The sequence below is a fragment of the Osmerus eperlanus genome, chromosome 17, assembly GCF_963692335.1.
Source record: "Osmerus eperlanus chromosome 17, fOsmEpe2.1, whole genome shotgun sequence".
NCBI lineage: Eukaryota > Metazoa > Chordata > Actinopteri > Osmeriformes > Osmeridae > Osmerus > Osmerus eperlanus.
This window is the reverse complement of record NC_085034.1, coordinates 944,608-969,159: the sequence shown is the minus strand read 5'-3', so window position 1 is coordinate 969,159 and position 24,552 is coordinate 944,608. Positions and strand designations below refer to the sequence as shown.

General features: G+C 46.5%; 2 protein-coding genes across 5 annotated transcripts in view; one reads left to right on the top strand and one right to left on the bottom strand.

The window, feature by feature from the left end:
* Positions 1-3,217: 3,217 nt before the first annotated feature.
* Positions 3,218-6,662, bottom strand: LOC134037889 (uncharacterized). Of its 2 annotated transcripts, none has more exons than XM_062483452.1 (4): positions 6,050-6,662; positions 4,839-5,554; positions 3,898-4,267; positions 3,218-3,659 (listed from the first exon to the last, which is right to left on the bottom strand). In XM_062483452.1, exons 1-3 carry the CDS (start codon positions 6,097-6,099, stop codon positions 3,906-3,908), a joined length of 1,128 nt encoding a protein of 375 aa, XP_062339436.1. In that variant the 5' UTR covers positions 6,100-6,662; the 3' UTR covers positions 3,218-3,659; positions 3,898-3,905. The 2 variants fall into 2 exon arrangements, with proteins under 2 accessions (XP_062339436.1, XP_062339437.1); XM_062483453.1 differs by having other exon boundaries at positions 6,123-6,660.
* Positions 6,663-20,086: 13,424 nt separating this feature from the next.
* Positions 20,087-24,552, top strand: part of LOC134037800 (proline-rich transmembrane protein 4-like) — a 15,581-nt gene continuing 11,115 nt past the window's right edge. For 2 of the 3 annotated variants that reach the window (XM_062483319.1, XM_062483318.1), the window contains exon 1: positions 20,087-21,292. In XM_062483319.1, the coding sequence (XP_062339303.1) occupies positions 20,167-21,292 (1,126 nt within the window). In that variant the 5' untranslated portion in view covers positions 20,087-20,166. The remainder of the gene's footprint in view (positions 21,293-24,552) is intronic. The other variant, XM_062483321.1, reaches the window with a different exon arrangement.

The window sequence follows — 24,552 nt, the reverse complement described above, 5'->3', positions numbered from 1 at the left end:
GGGATAGGTCTGGGGCTGGGGCTAGGGCTGGGGCTGGGGCTGAGGCTGGGGATAGGTCTGGGTCTGGGGCTGGGGATAGGGCTGGGGATAGGTCTGGGGCTGGGGATAGATCTGGGGCTGGGGATAGGTCTGGGGCTGGGGATGGGTCTGGGGCTGGGGCTGGGGTTAGGTCTGGGGCTGGGGATAGGTCTAGGGTTATTCAGGAGAAATCTGGATTTCAGGAGAATCCAGATTTAATAGTTGTTCCTGGCAGCTAGGGGGGGGGGGGCTTGGGGGAGGGGGGGGGGCAGGAATTATCCCCAAGCAGCCACCCACACTGGGGCTCAACCCAGTGATGATTCATACCAGCTTTGAGTCCACAACACCAGGGTATAAAACTGGGAAACCCTGTTGGTCGTCACCTCTGCCCCATCCTGGCCAGACACACCAAGAAAGGTAAGTGCCTCAGCAGCCACTGGGTATCCTGTAGGTGGGAGAAGGGTTAAGGTGCTTTAGGATGTAGATATTAATAAGGGAAAAACACTTAATGGGGTGCAATCCCTTTTGAAGGTGACTTGGTCAAAAGAGGCAAATAGCATTTGAAAAGATACAGACGCAAGATGCAAGGAGATCATGTTTAGTATTACCTTGCAACAGGTGGTTTAACTTGACATAACTAGACCATCCTGTCTCCAACCAGAGGATATTCTGTGAGGTAGTCCAAGTTGTAGGAGCACTGTGAGATTAGAGATGAGAGATTAGACAGTCTTCTGTCTTCAAAAAACTGTGAAAACCCAAGAAACTACTTATGACTATTGACTTTTGTTTTGAGTATTTTCTGATATTTAAATTAATATAAATATAAAAAAGAAATGTATATTAATATAAATATCCCCATATTGTTTGGAAAATAAACCTCCTTTTGTCTGTGTACAATGTCTTGATGCTGCATCGGTTGCCTTTCATGGACGTACAAATAGTGATCTGAGTCAACAGAACTCCACTACAGATACTTTTAAGCTTCATAAACGCTACGCATCTATAATATTTCATCTAATGCACGCCGGGTTGGTGTTGTTTCTCGAGTCAGTCCTCAGGATGCGTCTCTCCCTCGCTACCTTCCTCGTCATGTTCTGCTTCTCCTTGCTGGGGGCCACATCAGCAGCACGCAACAGCACAGAAGTTCTGGAGTGGAGCATAAAATTGTTGGCCAACAACACGATCATTCAAATCAAGAGAGAGAAAGAAAGGGTACACACACTTTGCTCAGTGTTCTGAAAACCTTGTTTGATTTGTCATCAAAGCGAAATGTGTGTGTTTGATGTGGGGAGAATGTTTAGTGGATAAGATGCTTACATCCAACATGTTGAACATTAATTTAGTCACTCTGGTATGTCTCTTGATCCTAAATCATTCAGAGACAAATCTTCAAACGACAGAAGATAAAATAATAATTTGTTTAATTTAGTCGAGGTCCATTCAACACTATGCATCATCAAACCACACTGAGACTGACAAGACCACAGAGACAGGATCAACAGGATTCTCATCACTCTTCTCTTGCACCCAGTTGCTCAAGGACAGCCATATAACTATGGACCCGCCAGCCATCCCCCCTAGCCAAGGCCTGGCCACCCTCCTATACAACCTGGCCATCCTGAAGAGACAGCTGCAGAGCTCTGGGTTCGACATCAAACAGATCCAGCACAACATCTCCGACTTGAAGGACTACGTGGAGAAATTAAACCGGGTCCTGGAGTGCCCAGGCTGGGTCCAGGGTCCAGGGGACCTCCAGAGTCTAAATGCCCCGGGGAGATTCAGGGAGAGTCAAACCTTAGAGAGTCTGGAACTGGTGCAGCGCTACATGGAGACACTGATGCTGAACACCGCCAAGCTCAGCGTGTGCTGATGAGGGAGAGGTCTTTTTTAGTACAAACACATTTATACCCACTCACACAGGCCTGAAGAGATGTGTGACCCTATTTTCAATTCACTTTTTCAACATTCTGTATAAAACAAAGATACAAATGCATATATATATAGAGAGAGTAACTTAAAACACCATGTAGCCGACAACAAACAGTAATAACGGCACTTAGGAATGCTTGGCTGGACCTGATGTTAGTTTCCTCCAGGATCACAATGACTCGTATTGAAAGACTTGTTGCTCTTGTTGGTTAGTTGTAACGGTTTAAAATTCTTGTACTCGCTGTGAAATATTTTACTGTTGTTGTTTTGTCTTCTTTACTACGGGTACACTCTTGCACTTTTTGAGCTTCATGTTGTTTAATTGTAACTTGTTTAACTACATGCTCTTATGGTTCTTCCCTTTGGCACTTATTTGTTTTTTCACAATGTATGCTTCATGTTTTGGCTGCTCACAATGTTTGGGGCTATCTCGTTGTTATGATCAGTGACCTATGCTCTTTTGTAAAGCTCTCTCTTGGAAGTCGCTTTGGATAAAAGCATCTGCTAAATGCATAAATAAATAAATAATAATAATAATGTTTTTGTACAGAGTTCATGTTGGGTTTTTTTAAGTGGGTTTTGTATTCTGTGATAAAATGAGGTCTACCTCTCTGGCACTTTGAGGGAACTAGACTGACTGGCTAGAGGAATATCTGTATTTTTTCAAAACAGAAGTTTTCTATTATTGCACAGAACCTTTTTGAATGTATTTGGAATTCATTCGCACAAGTATGTAGAAAGGTTTCTAATATATATATTTTCATTAAGAATTTGTTGTTTTGTTTGTAATGTTTTGTGTGAGTTCTTCTTGACAGCATTTGAGTAAATTAATTCGGTATTTTGATTGTAAATTACTTTGCAGTGTACTCGCTGAATGACAGAACAAAAAAGCAGTTACAAATTCAAAGGCTCCTTGGTAGATAAACAGATAAGATTTCCAGAGGACACCCAAGTTCTCCTAATCCTCCAGGACAGCGTCTTGTTTTAACTAATTATTATTATATAATTATCAATCATTATTAATATTATCATAGCAGCCTTTCAACAACAGTGTGCATCATCTAGCAAGTATGGGTGGGTTTAAGAAAGAGTTTGGAAATAGAAATGCTTAGGGATCAGTCACAGTAACTTTGGCCTTATTAGACTGGATCCTAGGAAGAGCAAAGGTTGACAAACAGAAATGATTAAAGTGCAGAGGGCAGCTTACTGAACATGAAGAAAGTTGCATGTCTTTGAGTCAATGAAATTAGCACCACACATTATGTCAGTATCAGGTTCACTTCTTTTTAAAGTTCAAGTAAATAAAACATTTTGTCTGTTAGCTCAACAGATTCCTTGTGTTTCATAAAAACAAACATGTTTTTCAACTCACTGTTATTGTGTAACCCTAACCCCGAACTCTGAGTTTACAAACTAAACAGAATTGAACTCACATGGCTTTGGCTTGACCTATATCACCCGTGTAATTTATTGTATGTAACTGTGTCACTCAAGTTGTTTAAAGCACCACAAGATAAGATCGGATCAAATATTGATGCATGGTACTGTACCGTAGAAAAACATCTTGCCCCACAAGACAATACTGTGAACGCTAAAGATAAATACAAAACAAACTGGTATATATGGACAACTTATTGATTTGCAAACTGTTTATGCACTTTATGAACAGATGAATATTTGAGTACAATAAGTCAAATCAGATCAATAAATAAGTTCAATTGTTATTTTTGTTAGTGAAACTTAAAGACTCTTCTGGGGGGGGAGTGTTATACATGACATTTCTATAGTGAGAATGTCACTTCTTTCAGACAGAAGGTATATCTGCAATGTGCCAACTGGTAAAAGTACTAATTTCTCAAAGATAATCAATAATCAATAGCACTGCCTTTTCCAGTGAAGTGAGGATCAGATGGAACATACTCAGACAGTTTGACCTGGGTGCACCAGCAGCAGGGCCGTTACATCTTCGCCTGGAGAGGGTCGAGGGAGAGAGAGTTCACAAACGTCTCCAACATGGAGAGATATTCCTGCGGGTGACAGCGCAGATGCCCCGCATGTATAGACTCTTTCCACTTCCTGGTTTCCACGACGACGCCCCTCTTCCTCCAGTGGTCGATGACCGCCTCCATAGCAACGGGGTTGCACAGACAATCGTTTTCACAGAAGAAGAAGAGAGCGGGGGAGGTCACAGGGCTGTTGTAGAACACCTGGATGCAGTTCAGGTAAATGTCTGCTGTGTGGGTCTTAAAGAGCCAGAAGTACCCCAAGGCCAGTCTCCTCACCAGACCCTCCATCTGAGGAAACAGTGTCTTTCCTAGACCTGAAGGACACAGAGAGATACACACACACAAACACACAAGATAGTTATTCAGACTATGCGATTGCAACAAGCCTCACAGCAGCTAGACAGCTTACTTCACAGTTGCAAGTTGGATTGAAAGCAGACATCAGCTTAACATAATTTCACTTGAGAAATCATCGTACTTGGCTCCTACAAGCATAAAAAACAGGTTTTATATTTCTTCTTTGACATATGATTGGAACGCGTAAAGTATAATAGCAGTTATTTGATAAGAGGGCTGATTAAAGCTCATTAAGTTGACCTCAGTAAGTTGGACATTTACATTTAGTCGTTTAGCAGACGCTCTTATCCAGAGCGACTTACAGTAAGTACAGGGACATTCCCCCGAGGCAAGTAGGGTGAAGTGCCTTGCCCAAGGACACAACGTCATTTTGCACAGCCAGGAATCGAACCGGTAACCTTCTAATAACTAGCCCGAATCCTTAACCGCTCAGCCACCTGAACCCCGGGCTCCTGGACAACCCAACCTGCACAGCCAGAGGCTTAACAACATACGTGAGCGCACTACGGTCTTCCTTCTTTGCCTTACCTGTCGCCATCTGCTCCAGGGACCCGACCACCATGCTGTCATACACCTGACCTCTGACCCTGCGGGCCAGGTGGGAGAGCTCCCCGGGCCCCTGGGCCATGTGCATGAGCAGCTGGGTGAAGGTGAAGCCGCCGATGGAGGAGGCGTGCACCAGCAGGGGGCGCTGTGTGAAGCGCGGGTCTCCCAGGACCTGGAGGACCTCGGCCCCGTACTCCAGCGCCCAGCGGGGCCACAGGAAGAGCCACACGTTGCTCTCCACCACCAGCACGTCCAGGCCGCGACCCAGGTAGAGGTCCCGGTACTTTGCGATGCCGGCCGGCCTTGCGCCCAGCCAGGGGAAGAGGAGGAGGAGTGGACGGACGGGGGAGGAGAGGGGGAGGAGGGGGGAGGAGGGGAGGATGGGTGAGTCTGAGGGGGGTGCAAGGATGTAGGGGGAGTCTGAGGACGGGGGGCGAATGGAGGATTCTGGGGGAGAGGAGGGAGGGGGGTCTGTGTGAGATGAGGCTGTTTCAGGGAGGAAGGGAGGAGAGGATGTGGAAGGTGACTGGGTCGAGGACAGGGAGGTGAAGGGAGAGGAGGAGGAAGGGTTGGAGGGACGTGGGCCCATGTCTGCCTGGGTAGGGCTGCTGGAGTAGTAGATGATGTTTTTGCTGATCCTTTGTGCGATGATCCCGTCCTCACACAACATCACAGACATCTTGGCGCTGGAGTGGAAGCTGCAGGGAACACATTCAACATGTCAATGATTCCAGCAAGGAAATTATTCACAGCTTATCACACGCTCAAACACATACAAACACTGCTAATCGCATCAACAAAAATATGTTACAGTGGTTCAATTGTGTTCTAGTGGTTTGTAGACGACAGGTTTAAATGTTACGGGCTAAGCCTGTTGCCACTTAAGAGACCGTTGCTGTAATGAGAGATTGGGCTTAAAGCATAAATGTGGTAACAGAAGTAGGCATACCCTACCACTTTTCCTGGTTTTGCAGTAATATTGGTTACAGCTGATAAAGCGTAAACCTTTGTATTTCCATAAAACACGTCCTCCTTCCGTGAACATTAGGCTGCATAATTAACCAGAATAAGTGCTGGGACATTATTACAAACACTAAAAACACGCTCTGTTATGTTTCCTGCCCTCGAAAAACTACGAAATATAAAAGTCGGAACAAACCCATCATCGCGGTCAGTAAAACAGTCAATCCTACCTATTTCCATGCAAGTTATCGTATGGTAGAGCAATCAACGTTACACACATGCAGTGCTCATGTGTAACTTTACCCCCACAAGAAATCGAAAATCCCCATTGCAGCTTGAAGTCGTTGTTGGGAATTAACCCCTTAACAGATAACCCATCAAATATTAACACAATTGGAGGCTCCGTTCGCAGAATGAACGGACTGTCTGTTCGTCATCCCACTTGGGTCGATAAGGAACGGTGCTCAATGCCAAGTCTTTACTCTGCCTCCACGAGCTCCTCTTCCGTACCCGTCAGCTGCGCGTGACCAGATTCCATCAACGTAGAACTGCGCTCAGCACAGTAAACTGCGTTATCGGTAGCGCCGCCCCGTCGATTAGATCTGACGAGGTTGGATGTTTTATTGCTATAGGCTAGTAAAAATAGGAAGTGTCAGTTGTTTATATTGTGTTCTTAATCCACCCGAGGTTATTTTTACTACGTAGGCCTACACCCTGATCCTGATAGCGCTACAAATCTACAGATGTTTTTAAATACTGCACTCCAGAAATAAAAAAAATCACTTGGCAATTGAATTCAAGCATAATTATTCTTGATTGTCATGGCTTTTTTTCTCGGTCCTGTGCTGCAAGGTGTCACGTCGACCCCTTGAGTTTCATCTTAGGTTTCAAATAACACGACATTCTGTATTGGGACATGGCGCGGTTGCAATGAGTTGGTGGCATGAAATTGTGATGACGTTGCCCAACTGACTTCCACGCGGTGGTGCCAGACACCAATTGAAATATCTTGCATCGATTCAGAAGTCTGGACGAGCGGAAATGACAGCTCCCGTGCTCGCTTTTTCTCGAATAACCGTTTCCATGGATTTGAAAACATGTAAACTTTTCAATATTTTTATTTAATTCTACATCAAGCACCTCCTACTATACGATTATTATTAATAAGACTTTATTTATATAACGCATTTCATACAATAATTGAAGCTCAATGTTCACATAAAATCATAAAATCAATAAAAACAATAATACAAGTGATAAAAGTAATACAAATAAATACAAAATTCAAATATAACTCAACAAAGTACAAGCCGCAGTCTTATTGTTGATATATCTTTGTAATATGTTTTTTAGAAGAAATGTAATAATATTTCTGTATTTTTTTTTACTTTCCATGGGTTAGCTACTGAACAACCCCTCTCACCCAGTCCGTCTTAGTAGGTTACTAAGTGTTACCTGAGTAAGGGCATATGGCGTTACTCAGCGTGATATGGCGTGAGTGGATGTGACGGTTAGGCTTGTCTATTTTCCAAACATGTTTCTCTTCTAAAATACTGGAATTCTGCTATAGCTCACTTGTAAATTAACTGAAACTGAACATATTTGTATGCATGTTTTAGTTTGAGAATTGTTTGGTCAAGGCGTAACACATTACTGCATTTTTAATCAGTGATTAATCATTCGATTTTTGATTAATGTTCTCCGTCAGAATAACACAAACAAATCCGACCACTGTTTATTTGAAAGGTCAAAGATAAGTAGCCTAAGCCATATCCATATTCATGGAATTTCATGTTCTGATGGTCAGGCTTTCCTTGGTTAGGCTCTAGACTGTAAGGACATTTGTTTGGGGAAAAACCACACTAAATAACACAATATCTTATATCCTGGAATCTCCATGGACATGGACATACCAAGAACAAGCCATAGATTGTCATGGATGAAACACACTCAATGGGGCTTTTGTGATATTATTAGAAGCTGGCTGTGTGACCACAGTATGTGACGATGTGTGTGTGTGTTATCAGTGCCCCCTAGTCTTTCTCAGGACATGATTCAGAGGTAGTTTCAGTTCATCCTCCAAATGTCCTCGGTCGTACCGTGACACCAACATTTCTTTATTCCATCTTTTGTGAAACATATTTCATCTCTGTCTGCTTCTCACTCTCCCCGCCACCTCAACCCCCTTCAACACCCCCACTCTTTATCACCTCTCACTGTCATGACAGCTCTGCTGTCAGTGTGGCCACTGTGTGTGTCTGGTGAAATATCTAACTGAACTATAAGTGTTGACATACTGAATCTGTCTTTACATTTACATTTAGTCATTTAGCAGACACTCTTATCCAGAGCGACTTACAGTAAGTACAGGGACATTCCCCCGGAGGCAAGTAGGGTGAAGTGCCTTGCCCAAGGACACAACGTAATTTGGCACGGCTGGGAATCGTACTGGCAATCTTCAGATTACTAGCCCGACTCCCTCACCACTCAGCCATCTGACTCCCTTTAAGAGGTAGTCTTTAAGAGGTAGTGAGGCAGATAATCGTCTCTCTCTCTCTCTTTCACTCAAACCCAACCTTACTCTATCTCTTTCACACACTCATTCTCTCTCTCACGCACACACACATTAACAAAACATACCCCTTCACTCATGTAATCCTCTAAGGCTCTCTTAAACACACATCCCTCAACCTCTCACCCTCTAAAATACAACCAGCTCACCCTACCCTACCCTAACCTACCCTGCCCTGCCCTGCCCCCCTCCTCATCCCAGACCCCCCTTGTTGCCGTCACGTATTCAGCCGTGCAGCCTCTTCCTCGGTCATTGTTTCTCCATGGCCCCTATTGTCCAGGGAGAGGGAAGAGGAGGAGATGGAGAGAGGGGAGCGAGGCATGGGGGGAGGAAGGAGAGGAAGAGGAGGAGATGGAGAGAGGGGAGCGAGGCATGGGGGGAGGAAGGAGGAGATGGAGAGAGGGGAGCGAGGCATGGGGGGAGGAAGGAGGAGATGGAGAGAGGGGAGCGAGGCATGGGGGGAGGAAGGAGGAGATGGAGAGAGGGGAGCGAGGCATGGGGGGAGGAAGGAGGAGATGGAGAGAGGGGAGCGAGGCATGGGGGGAGGAAGGAGAGAATGTTCTCTGGCTACGGGAGACCTCCCACCAGTCATGGAGGTTCTGATGTTCTCTCTAACCCTCTTTCGATTTCTCGCGCCTCAGCAACCTCTCCCTACCATTTCCCAGACATCTCCAGCCCTCTTCAGCCAGGATGGGACCGCTGTCACCAGCGTAGCTGATCCCCCCCAGTCGTGTGGAACACGTCAAGAATCCCCCAGCCAGACAAGCTCATGTATTAAACATGCTCTCATCGATTAGGATAAACACATGTATATTCCATGGCTACATCGCATACATCTACTGCTCCAATGCATGTTCGGAGTTGGAATGGCAATGCCAGACTTAGTATGGAAATTCAATTCAAGATGCAGTTTTATCTATCTACATACATAAACTTCAACAATGACACATAATTCTCACACGCCTGCGCCTCGCACGCCCGCACCTCGCACGCCGGCACCTTGCACGCCGGCGCCTCGCACGCCTTGCATGCCCGCGTTGACATTTACATGAATGAAAACAAGCACACACACTACTGAGTACACAAGGACCAGGGGAATGCTTGAATGCACATTTCCTGAAAACACCTGCTTTTCCTGTGTGTGTGTTTAACACATAAATATGCATAGGCTATTTACATAATGAAAAGGATCCCTTTACAGTGCCCACAGAACAGAAAATATTGATGGTGGCTGACACGTAGTGTAGAGGCGTGAACACACACACATACACCACAACAGCAATTAATAACAGTATAAAACACATGTTGTGATTTGGTGTTCTGCCAGGAGCTCTATAAAAAGCCAAACAGTGGCAGGGCATGGTGTGTAGATGCCATGGATAATAATGACTGCTGCAGTCCATTGTTCCCTATGAACAAAGAAACATCATCAACATCACAAGGTGCCACATTGTTTCATTGTTTCACCCTTTCCGGATTCTAAGAGCCGGCAGAACCAGTTCGGAGAGACATAACAACACACACATGTACACACACACACATGTACAGACACACACACACATGTACACACACACACATGTACACACACACGTATAGACACCCGCACACACACATGTGGAGATGTCAATGCTAACTTGTCTCCAGCTGTTGTTGAGTTTGTTTGCAGCTAAGTTGACTGGGCTGCAGAATGAGAAAGATGAGTCGAGCGTGTTGGATAAAGGAACTGACTGATGTGTTTAATAATAAAGTAGTATATATTCACTGTCAGCATGTTTGATTCGAGAGACAAACTGAACACTGATGTACTGTGGAAAATGTGACGCTTAGGCAAGAACACACTCACACACTGTCTGATGAACACTAATAACACACAATACACAAGTAGGGCATTCACTAGAGATCAATAGTGTTTGACTGTATCATATCTGAAAGAAACTGAGACCCACAACAGTCAACAAGGCCCCATGGGAAATATTCTAATCATCCATCAGCCCGTTGGCTGTGTCCCCGGTGACCGACAACAATATTGATCTGTGCAGGAGGTCTGTTTAAAGAGTACTGGGTGGTTTAAAATTAAACCTGTTTGAAGTTCCATGGCGAACTTCTATGTTTTCATTACTGAAATATCAAAAAAATAGATTAGTTTTGGGGCTGGCTGTATGGTGTTGTTCTAGATGTTGGAGAAAACAGGATGGTGTTTATAAGTGAAAGTGTGTGGGAACTGCAGCCTGTTTTTCAATCATACCCTCAAACTGCTGTTATGGTTTCCTTCCACAACAGATCTCATGTCAGCTCACCCTCTCTCATTTCCACAGTAAAAGATCAGTCTTTGAGGAAAAGGTTATCAACCTCATTCCTCTTCTCCTCCGTGTTGTGTCTGGCATAGATCACATTACCCAACAGCAGGTAAAACTAAAGGTCCATATAGGCTGGTTTAAAGGCATCAGTATTATGCTGTTCTAAGCAGCTTCAAAATACAGCAAACCCAGAATCACAACGTTTAAAACAAGGTAGAAGACTCAGGCCACAAGAACAGGCTCCCACAGAACCATCAGGAAGGAATCTAATGTCCTGTGTCTCTCCGGGGCAAAAGCAAGAGTCAGGATTAGAAAGGAGGGCCAAGGTCAGTCCTGTTATTGAGATCGTACCGGTTACTGCCGAGGGGACCAGACTCTGAAAAATTCATCTCATACAAAAGAGCGCTCCTCTCCATTCAGGAAATGATGTTTCCCCTGCGCAAGGACCCTCCATGATTGTTTCTATATTTGGCGTTGTTCCTGGGGATGGGGTGCACAGTGACATTCTCCAATCGGACATCTCAGATTGGCATCGCTGATAAGCGATTGAGAAACGAACCGTTCAGAAACATGTCAAAGGTCAACGTCCTCTTTCACGCAACATGGGACTTCGCTGGTCTTTGCTCGGGTTTGGAGTGAAATTACACATCCAGACAGAGGATCCAGAGAATGTTTCACATTCTGCACGTGGTGTTTTGATCTGTGTGGTGTCAGATATTTACTTGATATTATCTACCAGCTTACTACACGAATGTGTGCGTGAGTGTGTGAGCCATTCTTGTTTGCCTAACTCCGACACCCAGTGTCCATAGAGCCGACTCTGCTAATGAACAATTTGCTCAGTGAGGTGTGACCATCGTCATTGTGGTAGAGCCTAACCCTGGACTACTGATGCAGGGGGTGAGAGGAGAGAGAGGGAGAGGAGGGAGAGAGAGGGAGAGAGAGAGAGAGAGGAGAGAGGGAGAGAGAGAGAGAGAGAGAGAGAGAGAGAGAGAGAGAGAGAGAGAGAGAGAGAGAGAGAGAGAGAGAGAGGAGAGAGGGAGAAAGAGGAGAGAGAGGGAGAGAGAGGAGAGAGGAGAAAGGGAGAAAGAGGAGAGAGAGAAGAGAGGGAGAAAGAGGAGAGAGAGGGAGAAAGAGGAGAGAGAGAAGAGAGGGAGAAAGAGGAGAGAGAGGGAGAAAGAGGAGAGAGGATGGAGAGAGAGAGAGCGAGAGAGAGAGCGAGAGAAAGAGAGAAGAGAGAGAGGAGAGAGAGCGAGCGAGAGAGAGAGAAAGAGAGAGGAGAGAGAGAGCAAGAGAGAGAGCGAGAGAAAGAGAGCGAGGAGAAAGGGAAACAGAGGTTGGACAGAAAGAGAGAAAGCCAGAGCTGGGAGGGAAAGTGAGCGAGCGAGGGACAGAGAGAGTGGGAGGGAGACTGTAACTCTCTCTCACACACAGACGGGCTCACACACAGACGAGGCAGGGAGACGGAACAGTCCAGCAGCTAACCACTGGCTTTGGTAGATGCAGCATCTCTACAGCGTTTAAGGGGGTGAGTAATTCTTATTCACATTGAACATGCAGTCTAGTGTGTGTGTGTCTAGTCTGTGTGTGAGGGTGGATTGAAGTGCAGGTGTGCGTAGGCATGTGTGGATTTGTACGCGTGTTTTTTCCATAATTCACACATCTAGAACATGGGTGAGCACAGCGGCAGAGGAGAAGATGGATCATGTCAGTAAGACTAACCATGGTATCACCACGACGTCAACACCCTTACAACCCCCACACACACCTCGTCTGGGAATGATTGGAGGGGTGTGGATTCAGCGGATCAACCTTGGTACACACACACACACATACTTCTGTGAGCAGTGGGTGTGTTGGTTGTGGCTGCTAGCCGCTAGCTGCAGCATAAGAGCTGGAGAGACCAGGAGGAATCATGCAGAGATACATCTGCAGTTTACACTGGGCTACATGTGAGCAGGTGTGTGTGTGTGTGTGTGTGTGTGTGTGTGTGTGTGTGCTACGATGCCAGCTGATGTTTCACCAGGCTTAGCTGTCTTCATTTGGCATGTTTGTTATAGCACACGTACAGTCAGCAAGCGTGTGTTTACTGCATCCCACAAAACACCTCTATATTATGTGGCAGTTTGAATGTTTGTGTTGAGAGAGCAGTAATCTGTTCAATAAAGATGCCGACATGACAGGCTGCTTGAGCAAGCAAAGGATATTTGTGTGCATTCTATGTGTGTGTGTGTGTGTGTGTGTGTGTGTGTGTGTGTGTGTGTGTGTGTGTGCGTGCGTGCGTGCGTGTGTGTGTGTGTGTGTGGAGCAGCGATCTCCTAAAAGCGGCACAGCGTTCCCTAAAAAGCAGCTCAAATCGCTAGGATTAGACACGTCTTTGGCTTCGTCCGTAACCATGGAAAAGGCAGCTGGTGTAAAACCCGCATTTGATTGTTCCGTTAGTCTCATCCAGATTTACCGCGACCACGCATTACAGTCAGTAGACGTTTTCAGTAGCCTACTCAATAGTTCACACTCAGACTGAGAGAGAGCAGGTGAAAATAGGGCAACGGAGAAGCAGAAAGAACAGTGTTTATACAGGGAATCAATGCGATGGTTTAGAATAGCCTGTCATGTATGCGGATGCTTTCCTGTGGGTATCAACAGGTTGTTACGGTGCAAATGACGTAGGCTACTGTAGCACCGAAGACCGTTATCAAATTTGTTTATCAACCTTAAATTATTTGATACAGCAGCATACCGTATATTTAATTTATTTAAGGCTACTGTAGGTAGCCTATGGGTTGCTTGTTTGTAGCCAGTGCTAACTGAATGTGGTGGTGAACTAACCAGTAGTAGCTACGGCTGTAAGCTCGAAGTGGATCACATTGGCCAACGGAAGAAAATGTTAGTTCATTCGCTATGGTTAGTCATAACACACATAATCTGCCGGGACCGGGCCTGTGTTGGCTATTGAGAGTAGCTTCGACTGCTCTCTGTGACAACAAGGTAAACCAGGACACGGAAGCGGTCGCGGTCACGCTCGATATCCCCGGGAGGATGGTGTGACCGTGACCGCTCATGCTCACTCTTTGTGTTGGGGACAATCTCCCCTCACATAAGCCTACGACTTTATACAGAGCTGGGTGAAGTTCACTGCCCTGTCGACCGAGTTGATTCAACTTGGAGGGTCGTGAGGGCAATAAGGAGCACGGTTGATTCTCTGTGTTTAAATGTAAAAATCTGATGCAATTTTCAGAGAAATAGGCTATAGTAGGCTACAGAATTTAACTTGCTTCAGAGGATTCAAATCACAATGTACAAATCATAGTATAACTTCCGAATGAAGATTATTCTGACCGTGATTTGTAAAAAAAATATAATTTAAAAATATATAAATATTCCTGACAGTGTGTTAGTTGACAAAATTAACCTTATCCAGAACTGGAATCACTTACTGTACAAAACATATATAAAATTACATACATATTTCATATAGGCCTAGATGGGTCAACAGAGGCTTGTTCCAGGCTGATGCCCACTGATGTGTAAAATGACCCTGTAGTAGCATCTTACTGAATCAACAACATGTGGTGAGGCATACTTCAGCATATCTCCACACACCTTCTTGGTTTCATTATAAAAACATGCCTCCAAAAGAAATCATTTCACACATGGATACACTGATTGATTCAACTGATTTGAATAAAGTACATTCTGCAAAAATCTTCAATTAAGGGGATTTGAAAAGAAAGATATGACTTCTGATGTGAAACCGTGACTGTACTGTACCCATGAGCGAGTGACTTAATTTGTGACCTGTTTTTGTCACATTAAGAACCATGTTAGAGGTGAAGCCGGTAGTGCCATCCATTGTCCTGGTTTCAGACAGGATTGCCTGTAACTGCTCGTCATTTCTCAAACGACTTGACGTGGGCTGGGGTATATTCAGGATCTTGGATGATCTTGACATGGGTTGGGGTATATTCAGGATCTTGGATGATCTTGACATGGGCTGGGGTATATTCAGGATCTTGGATGATCTTGACGTGGGCTGGGGTATATTCAGGATCTTGGATGATCTTGACGTGGGCTGGGGTATATTCAGGATCTTGGATGATCTTGACGTGGGCTGGGGTATATTCAGGATCTTGGATGATCTTGACGTGGGCTGGGGTATATTCAGGATCTTGGATGATCTTGACGTGGGCTGGGGTATATTCAGGATCTTGGATGATCTTGACGTGGGCTGGGGTATATTCAGGATCTTGGATGATCTTGACGTGGGCTGGGGTATATTCAGGATCTTGGATGATCTTGACGTGGGCTGGGGTATATTCAGGATCTTGGATGATCTTGACGTGAGCTGGGGTATATTCAGGATCTTGGATGATCTTGACGTGGGCTGGGGTATATTCAGGATCTTGGATGATCTTGACGTGGGCTGGGGTATATTCAGGATCTTGGATGATCTTGACGTGGGCTGGGGTATATTGAGGATCTTGGATGATCTTGACGTGGGCTGGGGTATATTGAGGATCTTGGATGATCTTGACGTGGGCTGGGGTATATTCAGGATCTTGGATGATCTTGACGTGGGCTGGGGTATATTCAGGATCTTTGATGATCTTGACGTGGGCTGGGGTATATTCAGGATCTTGGATGATCTTGACGTGGGCTGGGGTATATTGAGGATCTTGGATGATCTTGACGTGGGCTGGGGTATATTGAGGATCTTGGATGATCTTGACGTGGGCTGGGGTATATTCAGGATCTTGGATGATCTTGACGTGGGCTGGGGTATATTCAGGATCTTGGATGATCTTGACGTGGGCTGGGGTATATTCAGGATCTTGGATGATCTTGACGTGGGCTGGGGTATATTCAGGATCTTGGATGATCTTGACATGGGCTGGGGTATATTCAGGATCTTGGATGATCTTGACGTGGGCTGGGGTATATTCAGGCTCTTGGATGATCTTGACGTGGGCTGGGGTATATTCAGGATCTTGGATGATCTTGACGTGGGCTGGGGTATATTCAGGATCTTGGATGATCTTGACGTGAGCTGGGGTATATTCAGGATCTTGGATGATACATTAGAGACTAAAATAAAAATAAAAAATCAGTTTTGTGACACTCAGCCCTCTCTCCCCCTCTCATACTGTCAAACACACTCACACATGCACACACACACACACATACAGACTCTCACATACGTAACCCAGACACTCTCAGGGACGTAGAGCAGTCTTATCAAGGAGCACGCGACATCGATCCCAGAGTGTGGCTATGGTCTGTTTAATATAAGTGGAGTTGCCCAGAGTCAATCTATCTCCATTTGTGAGTTCTCAGTCCAGGAGAAATCATTTTAATATCTCAGAAAGAAGTGGCTGGCTACTCCTCTAATTCAGTGGAGAGCTTTTCAGCTCTCTCTGTTTCCCCCCAATCTCTCTCTCCCTCTATCTATCTATCTATCTATCTATCACCTCTTCTGTCTCTTAATAAACATACATTCATGAAGCAAAATTGATGCTGAAAGCCTAGACTTCCAATCAGATTGATCAGTGTTCAGCCCCCTCACACAGGAAGGAACTCTGTCATGCAACGACACAGATCGAGTAATGATGGGACTCAACACCACAGAGGACAGAGTTGGGTTTTAATTTGACGTCTAAATGGGCAGAGGTTCTCAGATGTTGGGAAAGCGCGCTCACAAGCACGCACACACACAGGCTACCCATACTGTGTGTTGTCAGAGTTAATAAACAGGGTTTTGGCAGAGTAGAGGGATTTGCCTCAGAGAGACTAGAGAAGAGCTGATTCCTCAAATCTAAATACCACAATTAGAATGTCTAAAATGCCTCCTCCATCCCTCCCTCTCTCTCCCTCTCTCTTTCTCTCTCTCCCCTTCTCTCTCTCTCTCTCTCCCTCCTTCTCTCCATCTCTCTCTCTCTTTCTCAGCTCAGCCTAGCTCGGCCCTCTCTCTCTCTACATCCGTTTCCCTTTCAGCCCTGCATTCTCTTCTTTCTTACCTCTCCATCTCTCTCTTTCTCTCTTCCCCTCTTTATCTTTCTCTGTCATCCTCTCTCTGCTCCGGTGAGCACCGTCTGGGCAGAGTCCTGCCTTTGTGAGGAGCAACGAGACGAAACGCCAAAGAGAGGGAGAGGGAGGGGGGGAACTCGTAAATTTCCCCACAGACGTTTTTTATCCTCTTTTCAAACTCTTTTCTCTCTGTTTGGTCTGCTACCCATCAGGCCAGACAGCCAACGTGTATATTTCCTTTTTATTTGATGATAAGTGCTCTAAGACTGAGTTGATTGCTGATTGAGGATGAAAGTAGAACAGTCTGGAGCTGTATACTGATGTTGCTGTTTCCTAGAACCCAGTATAGTAACTAGTTTATCTTTGGATCTTTAACGGAGAGTGTAGCTTAGTGGGTAGAGCATTTGACTACAGATCTAGAGGTTGCAGGTTCATGTGCTGTACGTCAGTATGGATAAAAGCATCAGTTAAATGAATACATTATTATTATTAAGATCATCAAATGTCTGATTATGGCCAAATCAAAAGCTGATTATATCATCACATTATCATGTCGGTTTCACGGCGACCACATTCAGAAAACTGCAGTATGCTCTCATGGTCTCATTCATTATAGAACAGAACACTTGAAAGACACGTTTTATCTTTGCGTTACCTCACAGCTGTACCAAGTACAGCTATGAAACCGATTCTCTCCTCTACCACGTTAAAAATATCCTGTCCTGGATATAGTTTGGTTTCATGTAACGTTAAATATTTGGGAGCATTCCAATCCTGTCCCGTATATTAATGTGTTATAAGGTACGAGGATAGATCAAATTTCTGGTCTGTAATATGATGGTAGTTTACCTCTCAGACATTTAACACCAGGTGCCAACCATAGTAAATTGATACTGAGGGAAAGTGAAATTTGAGAGTATTAGCCCAAATAAATTATACATAATACCATGTGCGTTAATAATGGATTCTTGCTGTGTCACATTTTCAATGCTGTTGGGTAATTTTCCCCAAAGCTTCCGTTTAGCTAATTAAAATAGCTTGACTGTGAAAATGAAAATAACCAATTTCACAAGAAATATTTTAACAGAACCAAACATTTGACTTGCCCCCATGCAACACTTCATGACCTATTCAGCCACCATGGTGTCTGGGCTGTTTCCACTGATAGAAATGTGTGTGTGTAATGTGTGTGTGTGTTTTCAGTTTGGTGTATTTCTTCAGGATCTGTGGGTGTATGTACATTGTGTCTCATTCTATTTCTGTGAAGGAGGGTGTGGGGTGGAGTGTGAACACGAGTCTAAAAACAGCCTAACTCAATGGAAATTGATTTCAGGGTGTTCACTACGGAGCTAGCACAATGTGTGGGCAGCCCTACCAGTGTGTACGTGTGTGTGTGCACTGTGTCTGTTTGTGTGAGGGTATTGTGTGTGTGTTTACTGTGTATATGTGTGTGTACTGCGTGTGTGTGTGTGAGAGCCCCCGTGCGTGCTCCTCGTGTGTCCCCGAAGAGGCTGCAGAACACTGGGCCCCACTCAGGTCAGCGAGGTACGAGAGCCGTGTTACAGAGAGGAAGGCTCAGGGCTCCTGAAGGAAGATCTGGCGGAGATAGAGAACTTAGAAGTGGGTCGAACGATGAGAGGGAGTTGGAGAGAGAGAGACAGTGGGAGGGAGGAGGGGGAGAGAGGGAGAGAGAGAGTGTCTCTAAACACAAGATAACTGCTTGTGTGCGTCCTTGCATGCAAGTGTGTACTGTATGAGATGAGCAGGAGGCCCCAGGAACAACACAACACATAAAAAAGACGGATTCTGTTTCGGTTGTGAAAGAGTCAGAGCAGAGAAGTAGATGAAAAACAGAACCTAGAAAAACAAGAAAAGAGTTAAAGAGAGAAAGAAGAAAATATAAAGTGTGTTGAGCAATCAGCAAACAGAGAGAGACAGCAAGAGATACCGACAGCAAAAGAGACCGACAGCAAGAGAGACAGACAGCAAGAGAGACAGAGAGCAAGAGAGACAGGCAGCAAGAGAGACAGGCAGCAAGAGAGACCGACAGCAAGAGAGACAGACAGCAAGAGAGACAGAGAGCAAGAGAGACAGGCAGCAAGAGAGACAGGCAGAAAGAGAAACAGGCAGCAAGAGAAACAGGCATCAAGAGAAACAGGCAGCAAGAGAGACAGGCAGCAAGAGAGACAGGCATCAAGAGACAGACAGCAAGAGAGACAGGCAGCAAGAGAGACAGGCATCAAGAGACAGACAGCAAGAGAGACAGGCAGCAAGTGACACAGGCAGCAAGAGAGACAGGCATCAAGAGACAGACAGCAAGAGAGACAGGCAGCAAGTGACACAGGCACAGCTCAGCTGTTTGTTGATTGCTTGTAATATGGACCTTCTCATTAGATAGAAAACCCCCACTCTCAGACGGTGTCTACCTCTGCTTGTGTTTGGGGGAGGGCAGAGCACACTGGTTGCTCTCGCAGGGGAAATTCCACTGCAGCTCCAGCCTTTTCACTGAGGCAACTGGCTAGTGACTTTGAACCCCCCCTTTCTACTCCACAGACAGAAGGGGGGAGGGGGGTGGGGCTTATTATGGGGATTGAGGCCCCCACATGCCTCCTTAGCACACACACACACACACACACACACACACTTGCGCAAACACACATGCACACCTCGTTATTTCCTGGTCAGTGCTCACAAAGGACAGCAACTTCCTTGCCTGCAAATGTCTGCATTACACACCCACTGACCAGCTCACTGCCCACTAATTACATGCCTCCAGTAATACATACATTCTTCTTGTGACTAACAGTGGTTGGAAACGTATATTTCATCGCTGCAAACTTCAGCAGTGCCTTTTAACCCTTGTGTTATCTTCGGGTCATTCTGACCCATCAGTCATTGTGACCTACCGTCGTATTGCGACAAATTTACCGCATACAAAGACAAAGTGAAGCATTTTCTTTTAACAGCTAGGCTGTCTCAGACCTCCCACATTGCAAAGGTTAAAAGAAAATTATTTTAATTTGTTTTTGTATTGGGTAAAATTGGGTAAACACAACGATGGTTCGTTATGAACCTTTGGGTCATGTGACCCGAAGGCAGCACGAGGGTTAATGGCTGGTATACTTTACAGTGGGTGACACAGTTTCGGCAGTGTGATGGTATGTGCAAGAAAGATAGCCCCAAAACAGGTCATCCACTAAAAGAAACACTCACATACACCATGGACTGAACAGACACCATGGACTGAACAGGATCTCACTCACACATGTTCTCAGAGTTCTCTGCTTGTGTGCTTCAGTCAAGCTCTCTGTCAAACGATCCAGAAAGTGTGTCACTCAGTGTTCCGTGTTTCTGTCTTTCAGGTCACCCAGCCGCCAGCCAGCCACGTGTGCCACGGGGGCGGGAGAATGGAGGACAGCATGTGACCAGGGCCCCCAGCTCCACTGTCGGCAGCATGCTTGGTCTCCGCCGGATGCTGGCTCTGTGTTTCTGGTGCTCTCTGCTTGCCTTGCTCCACACCCCGGGGTCCGCTGACGAGGAGGCCCACCTGGGAACGCCCCGGTCGACCGGCGGGCCCGGGGGGTATCTGCCCCCCGAAAGGGACGGCTCTTCCTCATGGTTGCCGGTGAAACTTCCTTCCATCCCCTCATTTCCATTTAAAATCCCTCCATCTCCATTTAAAATCCCTTCATCTCCATTTGAAATCCCGTGGCTGTGGAGCTCCAAGGAGAAGGACGCTGGGGTTCCCGGAAGCACAAGCGCGGTGCCGCCAGCCGCCCAGACTGAGACTGCAGAGGCCCTCAGAGGAGAACCGCAAGAAGAACAGTCTGGATTTGGAGAGGAGGGTGCAGCTAGGCCTCAGACATCCAGCCACACTCCTCTGGGGCCCCTCGCCAGCTCTGCAGGGACATCCAGCCACACTCCTCTGGGGCCCCTCGCCAGCTCTGCAGGGACGGCAGCTCATCTCTCGGGGACAAGCCCACCGGAAGATGCAGCACACACAAACACACACACAGCGCAGGGTCCTACCTCCTACCCGCCCCTGACTGTGTCCAGCAGGGATGACCTGTCCTCCCTCACCACTGCCGCCACAAACACACCAACCCCAACCCCAACACACACTTACCCATCAGCCAACACTGCCAAGACCCAGGGCTACGATGGGAGCACCACGAAACGGGACTATAACAAGGATCCGACCCCTCACCATGACCCACTGGGGACTTTAACACCATCAACTATCACACCAGAAACCACAGTCCCCACTGCTATGATGATGTGGACACAACCAAAGGCTACCAGAAACCCAGCGCAGGTGGAGACTACATTACCCAGACACCCTTCGCGGACGGCCGGCCCGGAGTCACCCGTTAGCGTTAGCTTCGACGCTAACGTAGTCACAAGCACAGAGAGTCAGCCCTGGCAGAGCCCACCTGACCTGGGTGTGTCGGAGGCCAAGGCTGGGCCTGTGGAGGAGCGACCCCGGATCAACACTACCACGCGGGCGCGAGGACGATTAGAGGAGCACGACCCATCCAGCTCTACTGAACAGCCATGGGTTAACTCCCCGACACCAGGAGGTAAGGCTGGAGCCAAGCAGATCAATGGAAGTTATATCGACTTGGTGAACGTGATCAATTACGGCCTCCGTTGGGAGATCTTTTGTCTTTTCACAAAAAAGAAAGCTGTCAGTAGGTGGTTGATCGGTGTGATTGATGGTATCTCTGTGTCCTATGCTACCCTGTGACCAGCAGCCTGACTCGAGTCCTCATCAATACTCCTCTCATATTTATTTTCTTTCTTGAGATGGTCTCTGATCTTAATTGAGAGGATTGGCAATGCAGGTGTGTGCTACGCAGAGCAACCTGTCCTGGAGAAGGTTTAGTAATGTGAGTCAGAGACCAAACTGAATGTGTCTTTTAACAAAGTCCAGAGTGAAAGGAATGCAAACGTAGGGAGTCAGGTGGCCGAGCGGTTAGGGAATCGGGCTAGTAATCAGAAGGTTGCCGGTTCGATTCTCGGCTGTGCAAAATGACGTTGTGTCCTTGGGCAAGGCACTTCACCCTACTTGCCTCAGGGGAAATGTCCCTGTACTTACTGTAAGTCACTCTGGATAAGAGCGTCTGCTAAATGACTAAATGTAAACGTACGTGTGAATGATTCACGTTCTTCCTAAAGGAACGGAAAGGTGCCGGACATTATAATGCTTCTCTGTGCTCATGGGGGAAGCAGTACTGGGGAGAGTGTAGATAGGTAGGTCTGCTGTACAGAGGTTGTTTCATTGAATCACTTTCACACGACATTGAAGGATTCTCACTGTCTCCTTCGCCCATCCCCCCTCGCCATGGCTACCCACCATGGCTACCGTCGCTGCCCACGTCTGTCTGCAACCTGGATGCACAATAAGCTTCCTGGAAGACCCTCCCCTTTCACAGAAACATCCATCATAGAGGAGGTGAAAGGGCAGGTCTAGCAATGATGATCATCATTACCAGCCTGAAGCTGGTGGGACGATGCCATGATGGATCTGTTAGCTCGATCATTATAATAACACATGGATGATGCAGTGGACTGGTGTGGCCTTGTACAATTAGCATGGCACTGGCTTGAACAGCCCATAACCGAGGTAACAGTCTAATATAATTTGAGAAGTAATTCTAAAACGTGAAATTAGATTATTAAGTATGAGGTTGTTTGTGACACGTGTCATGTGACATTGTGGTTTTAGATTAGCGATGTGTGAGATTAGCAATGTATCTTTGTTTTGTTGGTGCTAGCGCAATAGCGTGTGTGTACAGTATGTTTGTTATGTTGGTGCTAGCGTAGTGCTAGCGCAGTAGCGTGTGAGACAGTACGTCAGTGCGCAGCAGTCTGTTAACCACAGGCAGGACTGTCTTTGTGGCATGTATCAGTATTCCAGAAGCATGCTCAGCAAAACGAACGCTGTTCCTGTGGGACCATCCCTTCGCCAGTCGCTGTTCATGGATGCTGAACATGTTCCTGGCCATTTAGTCCCTCTGTCTACCCCCCTCTTCCTCCTCCCCCCTCTTCCTCCCTCCCCCCTCTTCCTCCCTCCCCCTCTTCCTCCCTCCACCCTCTTCCTCCCTCCCCCCTCTTCCTCCTCCCCCCTCTTCCTCCCTCCCCCTCTTCCTCCCTCCCCCTCTTCCTCCCTCCCCTCCTCCCTGAGGCGACTGAGGCTCGCACGATCACCAAAGGGCACCAGAGGAGAGTCAAACGTTGGGAAAAAATAATAATCCTTTAAGGACAAGAACACCGTACGTCAATGTACCATACATGCTCCTGCCACGGTAGTGTGTGCAGTGTTTAACAGGGAGGGCTTCTCTCTGCATGAGATGTGGAGGTCCTGTTCAAACACCCAGGGGGGGTTGTAGGTTGTTTAGTCTCCTCGCTGTCCTTGAAGAGGGTGAGAGAGAAGGAACGGCATGGTCGTCTCTCAAGACACAAAACCAAGGTAGTCGATACCAAGGTCAATTATGAGAGATGAGATGAAGCACTGAGGAGAGGGAGGGGGTGGATGACTGAGGGAGGGAGGGGGTGACTGAGGGAGGGAGGGGATGACTGAGGGAGGGAGGGGGTGACTGAGGGAGGGAGGGGATGACTGAGGGAGGGAGGGGGTGACTGAGGGAGGGAGGGGATGACTGAGGGAGGGGGTGGATGACTGAGGGAGGGGGTGGATGACTGAGGGAGGGGGTGGGAGACTGAGGGAGGGGGTGGATGACTGAGGGAGGGGGTGGATGACTGAGGGAGGGAGGGGATGACTGAGGGAGGGGGTGGGGTGGAGGTGGCGAGGGGGATGAAAAATGAGGTCCTTTAAGCCCACTACACTCCTTGATACCCATCTCCTCTCGTTCTCTCCCAAATAGGTTTTTCTCCCCCCCCCCCATCTCCTCCCTCCCCCCTCTCTCTGCACCTGCATTAGCATATGTTGCACTAATGGGGGTTGGTGATACAAGACTACACCCTTTATACATAGGCCTACCATGATTCAAAACATTCACTATCTCAACTGCATGCCATAAAGATTCCCTATTCAGCAGAACCAATGAATTATGAAAGACTGAATTGATTAGTAAAAGTGTCACAAGCACACATCTGCATTCCGCACACCAGTCATGTGACGGCATGGATACCTTATGTCATTAGACGCTACTGTAGCCTAGTGTCGTGATGATAGTAATCGGCACATCCGTTTTGAATGGCATTAACATTGTGATAAAAGCTTAGTCTTTGACTGAACACAACAGACGCCAATCCCAAAGTGATTAAGGCTGATGCGCTTCAATAAAGTGGCGTCTTAATCTTGGGCTTTGACGCTATAAAATCCGATACAAACCACCACTTAGCGTTAGCAAGACGGCTACAGTAAAGTGCCACTACGTTACCGTGGCAACCATGATTATTTTGCTGGCGTGTGCGGATCCTGAGCGGTCAGGTTGCAAAACCATCGTCGGTCAGGCACATACACCAATGCCTCCGACGGTTAACAAGAACACGTTAATCACCTCTCATTACTACCTACACAGTCTCCCATTGAAATATTAATTAAGAGTAGTCACGGAATGCAAATGCAATTCCACTGCTATGTCTAGACAAGCTGCTGCATCGTGATGCAATGTTCTCATTGGAATGTGCAAACCAGAACAGAGAGGAAATTGGCAGGATGAGGTATTTTAGCTATTAAATCCACTTTTAATGACACAAGATAGATTATGAATATCTGTCTGTCTACTTGCCTATTGGATTTACCTTTCTCTCTTATTACCTAGTCGGATGGTGTCTGTGTGTGTGAGTGAGAGAGATGGAGAAACAGAGAGAGAGA